Source organism: Octopus bimaculoides, chromosome 26 (assembly GCF_046866305.1).
Source record: "Octopus bimaculoides isolate indiv1 chromosome 26, ASM4686630v1, whole genome shotgun sequence".
In the NCBI taxonomy this organism is placed as follows: Eukaryota; Metazoa; Mollusca; class Cephalopoda; order Octopoda; family Octopodidae; genus Octopus; species Octopus bimaculoides.
The window spans coordinates 19,820,567-19,834,839 of NC_142953.1; the positions used below are offsets into that span (position 1 = coordinate 19,820,567).

General features: G+C 34.7%; 1 protein-coding gene across 2 annotated transcripts in view; it reads left to right on the top strand.

Moving 5' to 3' along the window:
• LOC106871631 (uncharacterized) overlaps window positions 1–14,273 on the top strand; it is a 59,874-nt gene that overhangs the window by 24,764 nt on the left and 20,837 nt on the right. For both annotated transcript variants that reach the window (XM_089342786.1, XM_089342785.1), the window contains exons 5-7: window positions 7–106; window positions 6,135–6,364; window positions 9,748–9,841. In XM_089342786.1, coding sequence (XP_089198912.1) covers window positions 7–106; window positions 6,135–6,364; window positions 9,748–9,841 — 424 coding nt within the window. The remainder of the gene's footprint in view (window positions 1–6; window positions 107–6,134; window positions 6,365–9,747; window positions 9,842–14,273) is intronic.

The following is a 14,273-nucleotide window of genomic DNA, read 5'->3' on the forward strand; positions in this document are numbered from 1 at the left end:
TTTTAGGTAAAACTGAAGAATATGGAAACTTCCGAAATATATTCTTGTATTTGTATTGAACATTTATTATTTGGGTTTTATATGCAAAGATGTTTCTTGACAAAGGGTAAGTTCATAAAAGATATTTCTTATCTCATTTCTGTGTAGCATGGATCGGAAAAAATTCATTGAGGCAGGTTTTTTTATGGCTGAAATCATTCAATCTCATAGATACATACATACATACACACACACACACACACACACACACACACAAACATACACAAACATACACAAACACACACACACACACACACTAACACTCACATACATACACACACATACACACTCACTCACAAACACACACATACACACTCATGTATTCCTATACACACACATATATATATGTGTATGCCTATGACAGGTTGCTTCCAGTTGCAGTCAATCAAATCCACTCACAAAGCTTGGCTCAGCCAGGGGCTATACTAAAAGACACTTACCCAAAGTGCCATACAGTTAACCTTCCTCAAATTTGAACCTGGAATGCTTATGTTCAAAACTCACAGCCAGTGGTGAATAATAATACTATGTTTAGTAATATTGACCAGAGCTATTTTGGCTTGATTCCTAAACTCTGTTATAATGTCTACCAATATTTTCCCAGCCAATCATCTTTGACATTAGTTTGTTAAAGGCAGAGACATGAAAAGAAATGCTTAAGGTTTGCTCCTTTAAAGGCATCATGAAACATTCTAAATTGCTTTGGTGGGTTCATAAACTCCCTGGAATTCAGCTCTCTCCAGAGACGTTTCTTCAGACCCTCAATTATTCTTATCCTACCTGGCAACCATGTTTTAATTTCCATGAGATATTCCTGAAGTCATCTTTCAATAATTTCATTATTTCTTGATTCACATACACAAGGCCCCTCTTCCAAAACTCATTTGTCTGTGATGAAAAATATTCTTCCAGTACTGTTCTGACATCGTCTACAGAATTCATATTCTTTCTATCCAAATGATTTTGAAGACTTCAGAATAAATGATAATCAGATGGGGCAATGTCCAGCAAATAGGGTGGGTGGAACACCGTTTTCCATTCAAACTTTTCCAGCCTTTGGAATGTTATGCTCGCTGTATGTGGCTGAGCATTATCTTTATGGAAGAACACCTTTCATCTTGGAAGCAAAGATGGTCGTTTTCCTTCCAGCACTGGCTTAGGCTGTTCAAGCTGCTCACAGTACGTCTCTTTTGTTTTCATTTGGTTTGGGTTTAAAAGTTCAAAGTGGACTAAACTTTTCATATCCCACCAAACAGATGAAGACCTTCTTTAGCCTGAGGTGCCGGTGTTTCGCCCTCCCTACCCACTTTCTTTTGTACTTGACACATTCATGAAGAACCCATTTCCTGTCACCCATCACTATTCTGTCCAAACATGGTTCATTTGTGCGACATGAGAGCAAAGAAGGGCACACATTCATTCTCTGCATGCGATTAGACTCTGAAAGTTTGTGAGGAACCCATTGACTCAATTTGCTGACTTTTCTGACAGCACACAGGTGTCGATAAATGGTTGAATGACCAAATCCAAGCTTATCTGGTAGTTCCTCAACAGTTACAGATTCCTTGAGATTGTTCCTCAAAAGATTTTGTTCCACCAGAACTTGCAGGACATCCTCACCGAACTCTATAGATCTTCCAGGATGAAGCTCGTCTTCTAGGCTGTAGTTTCCGGCTTGGAATTTCTGGAAGCATTGTTGACATTGGCTTATGCTTATTGTCCGGGCACTCCGTCGCTTACGACATCGAGGGTTCCAGTTGATCCGATCAACGGAACAGCCTGCTCGTGAAATTAACGTGTAAGTGGCTGAGCACTCCACAGACACGTGTTCCCTTAACGTAATTCTCGGGGATATTCAGTGTGACACAGTGTGACACAGTGTGACAAGGCTGACCCTTTGAATTACAGGCACAACAGAAACAGGAAGTGAGAGTGAGAGAAAGTTGTGGTGAAAGAGTACAGCAGGGTTCGCCACCATCCCCTGCTGGAGCCTCGTGGAGCTTAAGGTGTTTTCGCTAAATAAACACTCACAACGCCCGGTCTGGGAATCGAAACCGTGATCCTATGACCGCGAGTTCGCTGCCCTAACCACTGGGCCATTGCGCCTCCACCTGATCCCCATATACTGCCTTAATATTCCTCGCACTTTCCATTGTCTTGTTGCCTTTATTAAACTCATAAAGCAATATATGCCAAATATACTTCTTTGTTACTTCCATTATAACTTTGGAAAATAACAGTTAAAATCAAACTGCAGTCTTCATAACTTGCACTGAGAGTAAGCATCAGGTAAAATTACTACAAGTTGATGCAGGTAGATTATCCTGCCCACCTCCGACTTTTAGTTCATGCAATTGAAAAAAACACTTTATTTATGAGCCCACTCAATACTTCGACACTTTGATAAGTTTTGGCCAGAATTGGCCCATGACTAACTTAATAGCAACATCTAGAAAAGACATTCAATGATGTCTCATATTACAGTCATTTTTTGGACACCATAGGCCATTCGAGTAAAGAGATGCTGTTTGTAGAAATATATCTTGGTGTAGGTGGTTCATTTGGAATTTGTTGGGGATTTTCATCCAGGAATCATTTGGAACTTATGAGATCTTTTTCTTCTCTAATCTGTCTTAGCATGTTGTTAAAGAGAGTAGGGCCAGTTGAGGTGACTTAGTTCCGTCTTAGTGTTGTGATGGGACAGAAGCATGATTTTTGTAGAAGACAGATGGTATGGGGACCAAGTAAAGGGTGAATTTTAAATCTGATGCCAACATTATTTGGGCAATGCTGTTGGGATATTTTCCACACCATACAAATGATACAGCTCTCATGGTGGCATTGGAGGGAATAAAGTTTGGGCTTAAGACAATCCAAATAATCAACACCTTATATATACTGAAAATGTTTTAATGTCATTAAGAAACGTTGTTAATGATAATTCTTTCTTTAATTAATTATTCAACCCATTAAACATAACATAATTACAAATATTACAACTTCCATTCATTTCTTTCTTAACCATTTTGATATCAACCTGCCAGATACTTCCCCTGGATCTAACACACAAATTTGCTGCTTTTAACTCTTTTCTTATTGTAAATGATTTTTAAAATAATGAAGAAATTAGAAACTGGACCTGATGGTATTCCAGTCATTGTTCTTCAGAAGCATTCTCCTGAGTTGTCTTTTGTCTTATCTAGGCTCTTCCAAAAGAGTATCTCAGAATCTTGTTTTCTTTCTTTATGGAAATTTACAACTGTTGTTCCTGTCTTTAAGAAGTGTGGTGATCAATCTAATCCTCATAATTATAGACCAATTAGTCTACTACCGATCATCAGTAAGGTGTTTGAGTCCTTGATTAATGACTCTCTTGTAAAATATCATGACTCAAATCGTTTATTCTCTGACTCTCAATACGGTTTCTGTGCCGGACGGTCTACTGCTGATCTTCTCACTGTTATACCTGAATGTTTGTGTCCCATCACAACATTAAGACAGAACTAAGTCACCTCAACTGCCCTGAATGTATCTGGTCAAGCCAGGGCAGTTGCTCTTGATATCTTTAAGGCATTCGATAGGGTTTGGGATGCTGGACTTCTGTGGAAGCTCCAATCCTTTGGTGTGTCAGATTTCATGTTGAACATCATCTATTTCGTTTATGACCGTAGGATCAAGGATGTTGTTGATGGTCAATCTTCATCTAGTTAGTCTATAAACACTGGCATTCCTCAAGGATCTGTCCTGAGTCTAACTCTCTTTCTCCTTTTTGTCAATGATCTGCCGGATCATATCATCTGTCAGCTAGTAATCTATGCTGGAGACTCTGTTTTGTACTTTTGTTTGGACAAATCTACTGACTTGTCTGATAAAGTTGAGATCGCTGCTAATCTTGAGAATGATCTTTGATCTATTGTTGAGTGGGGTAGGAAATGTCTTGTAATGTTTAATCCATCATAAAAACCAAACTTCTTTCAATTAATCACTTCAAACATCCTTTCTTGCCATTGTTTTCGATGAATGGTATTACCGTACCTGAGAGTCGTTCTCTTAGTCTCTTGGGTGACTTTCTGTAATGATTTTCCTTTGAGGCTTTACATTGAGTCTGTTGCGAAATTGGCTGCAATGAAGGTAGGCTCACTCCTTCGTTTGATGAGTTATCTCACTTTTGAGACTATTCTTTATGCTCATAAGTTCACCATTCACCCTGTTATTGAGTACTGTTGTCGTATATGGGCAGGTGCTCCTGTGGATTATTTAACTCTGTTGGGCCACATTCATCGCCATATTTGTAATGCTATTGGTCCTGATCCATCTTCTGAATTGGATTCACTCTCTCATTGTCGTCATGTGGCTTCCTTGTCTCTTTTCCGTAAGTATTTTCATGGACATTGTGCAGCTGAGCTCTCTTCTCTGGTTCCTCCTTTAAGAACTTATCAGCAATCAACTAGACTTGCATCCAATTCTCATCAGTTTACTGTGCAACCTCCTAAGTGTCGTAAAGCACTTTACAGTATCAGTTTCATCTCTTGCACCTCTGAACTTTGGAATTTCCTTCCACAGTCTTGTTTCCCTCTTCAATATGACCCTCTCCAGTCTTTTAAGTCTAATGTACATCATCACCTATTCGCTTCTGTCTAGCATCCATTTTATTCTAGTAGCTCCTATGTTTCAGTGCAATGAGCGAATGCTTTAAAAAATTCTTTCTCATTATGAAGCCGATGTCTTGAACAAGTTAATATAAAATTTTGATGGAAGATTATAGTTTGGATCATTTTAAAACAGCAAGTTAATGCGAGTCACCTGACAAGGATGTAAAAACTTGGACAGCCAAAGAATGGTCGGCCCTAAACAACCTGGATGTTGGAAATCAATCTTGGCAGACAAACTGAAGAAGAATTTGTTTCCATACAATGGTAGTGTCAGTTCTTTTAAATGGAGCAACAGCTTGGACATTTACCAAAACACTGGAATCCAAGCAAGATGGAGCTTACACCCAAATGTTAAGAGCAGTCTTAAACATATCTTGGAGGACTCATCTGACCAAGAAACAGCTGAACGGAGATCTGCTGCTTGCTTCCAATATTATAAGGGAAAGACACACTTTGAAGGACATTGCTGGAGAGCTATAGAAGAGGTAGCAAGTGACCTACTGCTATGGACATGAAAGCATGGCTGTACTCAAGCTGGTCATCCAAACACAACCTATGTAGATCGACTCATCAGAGACACTGGATGCCTCCCTGAAGACCTCCCTCAACTAATGCAGGACTGAGGGGGATGGCAAGTACAAGTTAAAAGTGTCCGAGCAATCTCGACCAGTTTATGAAGATGAAAGCAGTAAGTTTGTGTCGTAGAACCAGACATGGTCTCAGGGGAGTTGGTATGAAAAGGGTTGAAGTTACCTTAATGAAAACCTTTCATCGAAATTCCATGTTAATTTATATTCCAAACACCAGATTAATAAGAGCTAAATTATTTACTAAGTTCTTCATTATTCTCAAAATTAATTGAAACAAATCAGATTTCAACAGAAATATGGTAACAAAAGGCATGGCTAGGTGCAGGTGTCGCTGTATGATAAGAAGCTTTCTTGTTAACCACATGGTTCTGAGTTCAAACACAGTGTGTGGCACTCTGAGCCAGTAACTTCTACTATAGCCTTGGGCTAACCAAAGACTTGTGAGTGGATCTGTGAGATGGAAACTGAATGAAGGCTACCGTGTGTGATTCTCTTCCGTCACTGCTTGCTATCCAGTGTTGGTATGTTTACATTCCTGTAACTTAGCAGTTCAGCAAAAGACAGTTTAAATAACAAAATAAGTACTGGGGTTAACTTATTCAACTAAAAATTCTTCAAGGTGGTGCCCCAGCATGGCCACAGTCTAATGATTGAAACAAGATAAAAGATCAAAGGCTAATGTTAACAAAATCAGTCATTTACTGTTGAGGAATAACTCAAATCTCAAAATGTCAAGTAATTCACCATTTTTACTTTTTGATTGCTGGACATATTTTTGTTAATGAATTACAGCCACCACACTACGTTTGTTATTGTTATTTTTCTTTCAATTATTTTCTTCTTTGTTCTTTAGATTTTACATGGAAAATAGAACTAACTTCTCAATCGAAACTAGCACAACTTGAACCCATTATATTTGCATCTGTTGGAGTGACTGGCAGTGAAAAAAACACTTCAGAAATTCTAACATTCCAAAAGTTAGCTTACCTCCACGCAATATCTGCTTTTACCAATATTCCAAATAAAAGCATCAGTGAGGTGGAAATAGTCTTCAAAAGCACTAAAACTTTTCACTTAACCAAGGTATTTTCACCTTCTTGAATTCTGTGTTTGCATTTCTTACTTTCTTTCTTTCTTTCTTTCTTTCTTTCTTTCTTTCTTTCTTACTTTCTTTCTATTATACGTGTACATATAATATATATTTGATTATATATATATATATATATATATAAATGTAAGATTAAAACAAAACACAAAGGATTCCGCGGTACACGTGTTTCAAGCTTTATACACAAACAGTCGTTGCATCATTATATAAGTATATAATTGATATACAGGATGGATTAAAGCTATCTTCAGCCGCAAATATATTCCGTCCCAAGATTACATCACAAGAAAGAAATCACAAAGTAAAAAGAAAAAGACAGAGAAACTGGAGAGAGAAAAAGGGAAAGTCCACTTGGAATAATCCATAGTAATATGCTTATCCATTAAATTGTTATATTTACAAAAAAGTTCATGGGGGTATGTACCAATATAATAGATAAGCTCCTATACTTAAGCTGTAGGGTGGGCTTTGGCTAAACTGACCACTCATCACAAGGATATCATATTTCATCCTTACTCTAGCTAAGACATTATTTATGAACCCACCACTATTCCTGACCAAGACAGCATCATGTATGTCTATCATTTAGGAACTCATCCCTTTATCTCTCTTTATCTCTCTTTATCTCTTTTATCTATTTTTAGGTTCTTTTCTTATTCCTATTTCTCTTTACTTCTGTTATTTCATTTTTTTATTTCTTCTATTTCTTTACCCAATTTCCTTTACTTCATTTATTACCTTATTCCAACCCTACTAAATCTTTTATATGCATCTTACTTTATTATCCGTATTTTTTCTTATATTACCCTCGATTTGACTTCTATTATTTTTGTATTACTATTGATGGATTTCATCTCATATTTTATATTATTTTTTTCGTATTTTATATTGTTTTAACCTCCAACTTCTTTCTTTTTTGATCCTCTCCTTCTATCTCTTATATGCTAGTTATATTTATTTATCATTCACTCTACCCTGAATTGTGGTACAATATGGACAGATTTCTGAATACCAATGAACTTTTTTGTAAATATAACAATTTAATGGATAAGCATATTACTATGGATTATTCCAAGTGGACTTTCCCTTTTTCTCTCTCCAGTTTCTCTGTCTTTTTCTTTTTTCTTTGTGATTTCTTTCTTGTGATGTAATCTTGGGACGGAATATATTTGCGGCTGAAGATAGCTTTAATCCATCCTGTATATCAATTATATACTCATATAATGATGCAACGACTGTTTGTGTATAAAGCTTGAAACACGTGTACCGCGGAATCCTTTGTGTTTTGTTTTAATCTTACGTTTTAATATATTCTTTCACTTCGGCCACTATCTCGCATATACAGGTGCTTACAATTATCAAGTATTACCTCTAAAATTTGCAATAACTACGTGATTCACGTTGTCCTTTGGAATGGATTTTACATACCCACAACAACTTTTAATACTTGATGAATGAACAATGATATACATATATATATATATATATATATATATATATATATATATATATATAGTTATGCTATAACGAAATGCAAAGTCACAAATTTAGCAAACGTTACTATGTTTTCACCAATGTAACAAACTACAGGAAGTCAACATTTATTTGGAACATGTACTAAATGTTTGAATGAATGTCACAGTGAAGAATGTGAAAGTCCAAGAAAATTCAGAAAGCATAATTCAGTTTCTCATATAAAAAAATTAATTATTTTACAATTTTGAAACAAACGTTGAACAAAGTGTATAGAAAGGAATATGCTGCTGTTGTGAAAGTTAATTTAAAACATTTGCTGAAGGATGTATGCAGCAACATATAAATTAATTTGACACTACTATATATGTTTTTAAGTGTGTAACGTATAATAAATGCTAAAGGTTTTGCGGTTTTGATGCTCACAGTGATGTAAAAGCATGGCATACGATAAGGACTGTTAAAAAAGCATTACCTTCAAACTGTGTAAGAAGGAGTGAAATAACATTTCTGTAATTACATTGAAAGAGCCGCTGAAGCTTTCTACTTTGCCAAGTTTCTGAATTTGTTATAATAAGTAGAATAACATTGTTTTCAGATATATTTGTGAGCATTGTGAGTGCTATCAAATCAGCCAAACCTTCATGTTGGTAGTATTTCAAAGTGAATGCTGTTGTTCGCTTAAAATCCAGACTGCAACAAAACTAAACTGTTTCAAAATTGGCACGTTTCACTATGGGAGGTGGGTATAGTCACATACAGATACTAAGATACACACACACATAGACTTACATTAATGCTCACCTCAAGCCTATCAATGTCTCTGTGTGTGTTTGTCTCTGTCTTTAGATGTGTCTGTGCGAGTGTCAGTCATCACAAAAATGTATGTATACTAACAGACACATACACCATTATGCAAATATATACTTGTTAGTCATCATCCTAACATATGTAACGAATGCGTGAACACACTCATATAGAAAATGTGATGTCATCGTGGTTGTGGTGGTGGTATAAAATATCGTTACGAAAGATGACTAAAGGAAAAATTATAATGTTAAATTTTTGTAATGCAAATATATGAATGAAAGCGTAGTTTAGTTGGTAGACGAAAGCTTACTGATTTTGATATCTCATACGTCAAAATCGGCAACTCGGTTTTGGAATGCATAAGGAACATATGCACACACACATATACTCCCTAATGAAGTGCTCCACAGAATTTTGAACCTTGGTGGACCTCTACCTCTACTCGGAATTCTTCACTGTACTTGTTGCAACCCTCACCTTACTGATAGCATCCCTGTACATGGCTCGCACAGCTCTCACTAACCATTCATCTATCCTTAATTTCCTCATTGACCACCAGATAAGGGATCGGGGGACCCTGTCAAAGGCTTTCTCCATGTCAATGAAAGCCAGGTACAGAGGTTTATCTTTGGCTAGGTATTTCTCCTGCAGCTGTCTTACCAGAAATATAGCATCAGTGGTGCTTTTCCCTGGCACGGACCCAAACTGCATCTCATCTAAACTGACTCACTCCCTAATTAGTTGGGTTATGGCCCCCTCCGTGACCTTCATTACCTGATCCAACAACTTAATACTTCTGTAATTATTTGTATCTAAAGGGTCACCTCTACCTTTGTAGCAGTTGACTATGGCACAGCATCTCTCTCACCTTTCGCCCCTTCCAACCACTCTCAACCACCCCAATATAATGTGTGGTAGCTATGTATCCCCGTCTGTAACAAGACACCTATGCTTGTCCCTCTATCATACTTTAGCCTTGGTATAAAGCCACCTGACCACCCTCATCAATCAATGTTGATGTTTGTATTAATTTAAACATGTCATAAAACTAATTAATTTAAAAATCATTTTTCAGATTGTCGTGACAAAGATGCTCACCGGAGAAGAATATGGTTGTGTTAACATACATAGGACAAATGCAGAGAAATATACTTGTAAAGTTCTGAAAGGTAAGATTTCATTTGACAACTAAATCAAACACATGTGGTCCCTCTTGTGGTCAAGTCTATTAAGAGGGAGATATTCATTTATGAGAATTCAAAGCAGGATTAATATTTTAAATTGAAATCAAAGCAATTTAAGACAAGAGATATGTAGAATTTATATATTTAACCCTTTCATTACTAACCCAACTGAAACCAGCTCTGGCTCTATAGTTCAAATGTCTCATTTTCATAAGTTTTGGATTAAAATTTTCCACCAAACCTTAGCCACAATTTATGTTACCAACACTAGCTTAATGATAAGTTATTTTACTAAATTCTTTGTAAAATAACATCTCAAAATAAATACGGTAACAAAAGGGTTAATAGATTTTGTGTTTAATCAATATTAAGTTCTTAAAATCCTTTGAATGTTTGACATGTCAGATTGTCGCAGTAAGTTAATGAGATCAGTTACAGTACTGTAAAATAAAGAATGGCTTGATTAATTCTTTTGATGAGAAGCGGCACAATACTGTAAATTCCTGCTAAATTAACATAGTCTCCATTAGTGGCAACTTTGGTGGTTCATTGAGACATTTAATTTAAATTTAGCCTCATCACTTTAATGAATTTTTATTAGGAAGTGTACATCTTCTACACATCCTTCCAAATACCACTAGAAACCTCTACTCTTTGCTTTGTATCCTCTTCTTTGAGAGCATGGACTATCCTTGGAATGAAACTGTTTTAATTAGAGCCTTTCAAAATCCAATGAAACTTCCAATTTCAAATTTTGTCTCTTAACTCACTGCACCAGTTTTCTTGAACTGTAGCAAAATGTCTAGTGTACAATTTCTTGCTTTGTGGGGCTCCTTCATATCCATGGTCTTTCAGAATATTTCTTGTAAACATCCTGAACAGTTCCATCCTCTTTAAACTCATCTCTAATTTGGATGATACTCAGTCACGTAGGTGGATCTGTTTAAAACTCCCTCCTAAACCCTCTTCTTTGCATTTTCAAACTTCCAGTAGCACTTTAGGACACATTTCTCTTGCATAAGGCTTAGTCTGGCTCCCTTCGTTAATTTTAATGAGTTAAATCTAAAATGAAATGAAAATTGAGTTATGAGTTGTTAAACTGAGTAGACATCTTTTGACGATTTAGTCTCTGTGTGTATTATATATATATATATATATATATATATATATATATATATATATATGTATGTATGTATGTATATATATATATATTTTATATATACAAGCAGAGACACCCAGTGTTGCTCAGGATTAAAATGGCATAGTTTTTTATTGTTTTACTTGTTTCAGTCATGCGACTGCAGCCATGCTGGAGCACTGCCTTTTTGTCAAACAAATTGACACCAGATCCACTCACCTAGTACTTATTCTATTGGTCTCCTTTGCTGAACCGCTAAGTTACGGGGATGTAAACACACCAGCATCGGTTGTCAAGTGATGTTTGGGGGACAAACACACACACACACATATATATATACATATATACGACGGGCTTCTTTCAGTTTCTGTCTACCTAATCCACTCACAGGGCTTTGGTCGGCCTGAGGCTACAATAGAAGACACTTCAGTGGGACTGAACCCGGAACCATGTGGTTGATAAGCAAGCTACTTACCACACAGCCACTCCTATGCTTATACATATATATATATATATATATATATATATATAGAGAGAGAGAGAGAGAGAGAGAGAGAGAGATGTATATATATATATATATATATAATTATAAACATATAGGGATCAGCATGAGTTGCCTCACCAACATACTGAAAATTTTGAAATAGCAGTCAAAGAACTACTAATTCTAACTACAATTTTTTTCCCTAACGGATGGCGATATTTTGTTCTGTGTGCCATAAATATCGCCATCCGTTAGGGAAAAAAATTGTAGTTAGAATTAGTAGTTCTTTGACTGCTATTTCTAAATTTTCAGTATGTTGGTGAGGCAACTCATGCTGATCCCTATATGTTTATAATTATAAATAGTTTTACTGATAAAGGTTTTTTTGCATACTGAACTACTTGGCAAAATTGTTAATTATTAATTTTATTAACTAATTGGCAATTCTCTGCCCTATATCTATATATATATATATATATATAACAATTGCAGCGTGGAAGGTGTTTATAAGCCATTTAAAATAACACACAAAATCCGTTAGATTCACTTCAACATTTAAATTTAATTTGTCAAAATATTTTCATCGCATTGAGACCGCGACCTGTTCACTGACAAAATTCTGTGCTGCATCTGAGAAAGTAATAGTTAATTCATGATATATATGTACATGTGAATGTATGTATGTATGTATGTATGTATGTGCGTGTACATGTGTGCGCGTATGCATCTCCGTAATATATATATATATATATATATATATATATATATATATATATATATATATATATATATACATATATATACGTACATGTAGGGATCTAGCTTGACCCTGCCTGAAATTTGAAACCAAATCCACCTACTTGTTGCTTGTCAAAATGAGTGGAAAATCCACTCCACACTAGATGATTGATGAGGAAACACTTGACTCCGGAGGACCTGTGCTGGTCAAGGAAAGGTCAGTCCTTTGTTTAGAGTTTGACCTTCATTACTGACAATAGTCTTTATAACAGACAACACTTCCTATCTCTTCCTCTTTTTTGTGTCAGCAGACCAAGGAGCAACGTCTATATAAACATATACGTATAAATATATACATATACATCTATGTATACGTATGCATATATATATATATATATATATATATATATATATATATATACATACATACATACATATATATATATACATACATACACACACACACACACACACACACACACACACACACACATATATATATATATATATATATATATATATATATATATATATATATGTGTACGTGTGTGTGTGTAAAAGGTTGAAGAGGAACACCCGAGTAGATATATATATATATATATATATATATATATATATATATATATATATATATATATATATATATATATATATATATACATACATACATACATATATATATATACATACATACACACACACACACACACACACACACACACACATATATATATATATATATATATATATATATATATATATATATGTGTACGTGTGTGTGTGTAAAAGGTTGAAGAGGAACACCCGAGTAGATATATATTGGAAAAAGACAAAGTAGAAAATGCTAAAATACTTTTATAAAGAACATTACAGAACCGGTTTCGATCATTGAGATCTTTTCAACAGTAAATATGAATAATAAGTTTTTGAAAAGTTATTGAAAAATTAAATTTTGGTAAATTTAAAAGAAAAGTCTTTTTAAAGACATATTTGTATAGTATTCAAGTAACAGGGGCATTTTTCTTGTTTCTTCCTGTCCCTGTTTCACTTTTTAAGTTTTCCACACTCTTCGTTCAAATTGTATTTAAAACGATAATAATTTATTTAAGCTGGTTTTTGGGATCTATTTCAAAACGGGGGCACCAGTATTTTCTTAACGAAACACTAACGAAACACTTTGAAACTTGGGACACTGGTAGAATGTGTCATATAAAACATCTTTTACTCTTAGTCTTCTTAACAAAAAAACGTACATCGCAAGTTATTCCATGTTAAAGTTGTCGTATTTCTGTAATTTCAACCAATCACTGACGTCTATTCAGCTGAATGGAGTTACTGCTGGGCGGTCATAAAAATGTTATTCCCTGTGACATATTTCATCCGGTTTAATCGTAATTTATACGCATATATTGTTTATATAATAAATTACGCTGTGCGTATCTATGTGTGTAACAATTTTAGAGTTCGGATTCTAGAGTTAGGGTTAGTTTTAGGGTTAGGGTTAGGGGATTAATACGATATACACCGTTACAGCGCTAACTGTTTTCAACTGAATAGACGTCAGTGATTAGTAGAAATTATCGAAATAAGACAATTTTTTTACATGAAATAAATTCGAATACAAAAATTTTTTTCTGTTCTATAACACAAAATAGATAAGTATACGAAGTTTGAAAGTCTTTCGGTACCAAAAACACTACATAAAACATAAATGAAAACTGGTGCCCCCGTTTTGAAATAGATCCGGTTTTTGTATATAATATACATGTTAGTATATATTATAATGGATGTAGGGATGATTATGGAATGTTTATTATTTTGATATTTTTAATAATTTTTCTATCTTTATAAAAGAAGTATTTTATATAAATTCATTTGGTACTTATTGTTGGTTGATATATATATTTATTTATTATAATTATTTTTCTATTTACGACCTGACGATTAGTTGTATTTATGAATAGAATTTATTTTCGGTAATTTTAATCGATTTAAATTTCCTTTCTATTTGAAAATTAGATATGAAACATGTGTAGTCATTTTATTATCTTTATCTT